Source organism: Gigantopelta aegis, chromosome 11, assembly GCF_016097555.1.
Source record: "Gigantopelta aegis isolate Gae_Host chromosome 11, Gae_host_genome, whole genome shotgun sequence".
NCBI classification, from domain to species: Eukaryota; Metazoa; Mollusca; class Gastropoda; order Neomphalida; family Peltospiridae; genus Gigantopelta; species Gigantopelta aegis.
The window spans coordinates 16,686,835-16,690,609 of record NC_054709.1 but is presented as its reverse complement, the minus strand read 5'-3'; the positions used below and the strand labels follow the sequence as shown (position 1 = coordinate 16,690,609).

Genomic DNA, 3,775 nt, shown 5'->3' with positions numbered 1-3,775 from the left:
GTTTTGTGTCACACCAGTTGTTAACAATGACAGCAAAGACACGGCTTAAGTCACGTCTTAATTACCCATCGCATACCGATAACAAAAGCCCACGGCGTCTGGCCTCACAGCCACACGTCCAAGTCAATCAATTTGCCATTAAAATTTCAACACGCAACAATAAAACAGAACGCAAAACCCTTCGCGGGCCCCGACGGAGCCGCTATTCGAGTCTATTAATAGATCGACTGGTTTCCGTGGTCTAACGTGCATACCTGTCGCCATACCTGACTCAGATTGGGTTCGGCTGTTTTACCTGTACCTCCTAGGTATGCTGTGTCCATATTTAATCAGGGTTTTGTTGGTACGCGAAGAGATGGCGTGTTTATGCGGGCCATATGTACAGGTGCCTCGAGTCGTACGCTGAAAAAAGGACACGTGAAATTCGGTGGAAAACTAGCGCTGTTTTTCGTCTCATGTTGTAACGTGAAGGGTTGCGTTCAATAACGCAGTAGTCTGCCGAAGATTTTATTTATAATTGTGTCAAGCAGCAGACGTCCCTTGAATAGTTTTTGTTTGTGTGTGTAACAGCGTTGAATAATAAGGAAAAAATATTGATAAAATTGTGGATGTAACATTACGAATGTATGTCACAGACTTCTGTTATGGATTATCGTGTAGTGATAAACAAACACACACGAAAAGAAACACGCAGACGTTGATTTAACAGTTTTGTTTATGTGTGTTTGTTGCGGGAAAGAAAAATATATTAATACAATTTTGGATGCGACATTACATATCTATATTCAAGGACCTTTGTTGTGGAGGAAATTATGGATTACTGTGTAGAAATATACAAGGACACCTGAGAAGAAACAAGCAGACGTCAGTTGAATAGTTTTTGTTTGTGTTTTCTGGAATAAGAAAAATATTCATAGCTTTGGTACATTACGGATCTATATCACATACTTCTTTTGTGAAGGAAATTATGGATTGCCGTATACAGATATACAAGAAAACCTGAGAAGAAACTCGTAAGTGTATTCTTGATAACAAAAACTAAAAATGTCTGACGACACAGCCTCGTGTTCGTCTGCCTCTGGTTCCCAGGGTCTGGGTGAGATTATTGTAACCGGAGACAACATATCCATCCAGAGCGACCAAGAATTAAAGAATGTGGTTGAACGATTCGAGGCGTCCATGACGTTAGATGCGGACCGCGACATCGACTCTATCGGAGACTCCGAGAGTACTTCCAACAGCGTCAGCAAGGACGGCGATTCCGTGGGAGCTACCTCCAGCACAAACAGCTTTAAAGACGACATCGAAGAGATTGATGACGTCAACGAAGAGGAGGAAATTAAACAACCAAATGGCACAACGAATACAAATGGCGTCGAAGGAGCAACAGCAGACGACAGATCTAGTCACCCGAAGAAAGTCAAGAAAAAGAAATCCCCTTTCAGTCTGTTGAGAAGGTTAACGAAATTCGACAAGGACAAAACAAAGAAAGAGCGAAAAGCGAAAGACTATGCCTCAGAATTCGCCAAAATTCGTATCGATCGGTTACCTCAGGTTTTCGTTTGCAAGTACCTCGGCAAGCGGGACACGAAAGGAGTGTACGGCCTCGAGCACGTCCGGAAACCAGTGGACGATATGGTGGACCTTGTCAAGAAGGGGCTGGACGTCACGGGCAAAGTGGAGCTGCCCCTTGTGTATCTAGTCGTAACTCCCAAAGGAATCGATATCCGCGAACATGCGCTGAACAAGATTACCGGGTTAGTCGATTACACGACGATATCCATCGATTTCATATCTTATGGTGTCCAGGACATCAAGTACTGGAAAGTGTTTACGTTTATCGTCGTCAAGGAGTTGTCGTCAAGGACGAAGACGACAGAGTGTCATGCCTACCTGTGCGACTCGTCGCTCAGCGCGAGGAAAGTGGCGCTATCCCTCGGTGCCGCTTTCAGACTGTATTCCCAGAAACTCCAGTCAGAGGGCAAGTTCCACAACTTCCAGGTCGAGCTGCGACCCCCTGATGAACTGGCTGACGCGTATAAGGAATGCGATGCATAAGACATACTGATCTAAGCCTGTCATTCAACCACGGCAATCGTAACCCCTGCAATTGCCCACAGCAATCAGCAATGACATGGAGATTGCCGTGGAGGATGTAATTCTCTACGGCACTGTTTTGCCTTGGACATTCAGGTGGTTTTTTTTTTCAATGGTATATTTTTTGCCATGGACATTTTGTTAATTCCAGGGATTGCAATCTGAAATATGCTTAGCCATGTCAATCGGCAATTCTGTGAATGTTTTCAGTTTTCCTCGGACATTTATTTTGCCGTGGAACGTTCAATTTTCTATGTCACTTTTCTCAGTTATGGTAATTATTTATTTTTGTAATAAGGAGAAATTAAACTTCTCTCTTACACATTAACCGCAAAAAATGCAGTGAAGATTTGTTTAGTTTTTTTGCACAGCATATTGTTTTGTTGTGACCATTTTCATAATTGGCAAGGTTGCTGATGGAAAGAAATAAGGGATGACACCAAATCTAATAGGAGAGAGTGTAACCAAAAATCCTCATCCATAGAAAGAAGAAGTAGTTTTGTTTAATGACGCCACTAGAGCACATTGATTTATTAATCATCGGCTATTGGATGTCAAACATGGTAATCTCGACATAGTCTTAGAGAGGAAATCCGCTACATTTTCTTTCCATCAGTAGCGAGGGTCTTTTATATGTACCACCCTACAGACAGGGTAGCACATACCACGGCCTTTGCTATACCAGTTGTGGTGCACTGGCTGGAACGAGAAATATCCTAATGGGCCCACCGACGAGATCATCCAGTGTCAGGAAATTGACTGTGTAACAGTGTTACTGACATTAAGTCTCACATTACACCTTTGTGTTTTATACAGACATTATAACGGCAATACTGACTGAAATTTGGTCTACCATACCAGGTGTTCCCTTATTTCTTTCTCACAGTATAGTATAGTGCAACGATATCAGTTTATACCGAATTAAATTTTTTAGAACACGCACATCAGAGTATAATGCAGAAACAGGGATACACGTAGCAGCTCAGGCCTGATACTTGCAAAACGTTTAGAGTCTAGACTCGAAACTATTTAATAGAGTCTGATACACTAATGTCATGACAACGCCATACAAATTGGATCATTGGAGATCGAGTCTCGACTCTTAAAAGTTTTATAAGCACATGTCCTGGTACTCCGATTCTCCAACTGTGAATTTGAAAAACATTTGCAGAATTTGATTTTAATTTGGTAAAATAATTTCATGTAATAATTGATATTTTGTTATAAAATGACCGTGAAGTTTAATAGACAATTTGTCGAAGATGTCTGCTCACCCAGGGTGAGCCCTGCATAAGATATTATTTTAGTACGATATCAGTCTGATGGAAAATTCCAGATCTTCCAAACGGATCTTGATACTAAACTACAATAGAGAGAAAGTTCCACAACTTTCAAGTCGAGCTCCGTTCATTTATTCTTATTTTCGTTCTTATGTCCAATTCAATGTTCAAGCAAGATGTCCTGGGCAAACACCTCAGTTATCTGGGTTGTCTGACCAGGAGATTGGGTTAGTTGTTAGTGAGAGATAAGTCGGTGTCAAGGGCGCACCCAGGAATCATTTTAGCGAGGGGACCATGGACAGAAGGGCGCATGGAGCGACTCCTTGAAAAGATCACTTCAATAAACATTGAAAATAAATTGGGTATTTTAAGGGGCATTTAAGTTTTTAGGTGGCGAC

At 41.7% G+C, this 3,775-nt stretch overlaps 1 protein-coding gene across 1 annotated transcript; it reads left to right on the top strand.

Annotated features, from left to right (window-relative positions):
* The first annotated feature begins 259 nt into the window (after positions 1–259).
* LOC121385614 lies at positions 260–2,707 on the top strand. The gene has a single exon (XM_041516359.1). It carries the CDS (start codon positions 1,045–1,047, stop codon positions 2,056–2,058), a length of 1,014 nt encoding a protein of 337 aa, XP_041372293.1. The 5' UTR covers positions 260–1,044; the 3' UTR covers positions 2,059–2,707.
* The last annotated feature ends 1,068 nt before the right edge of the window (positions 2,708–3,775 follow it).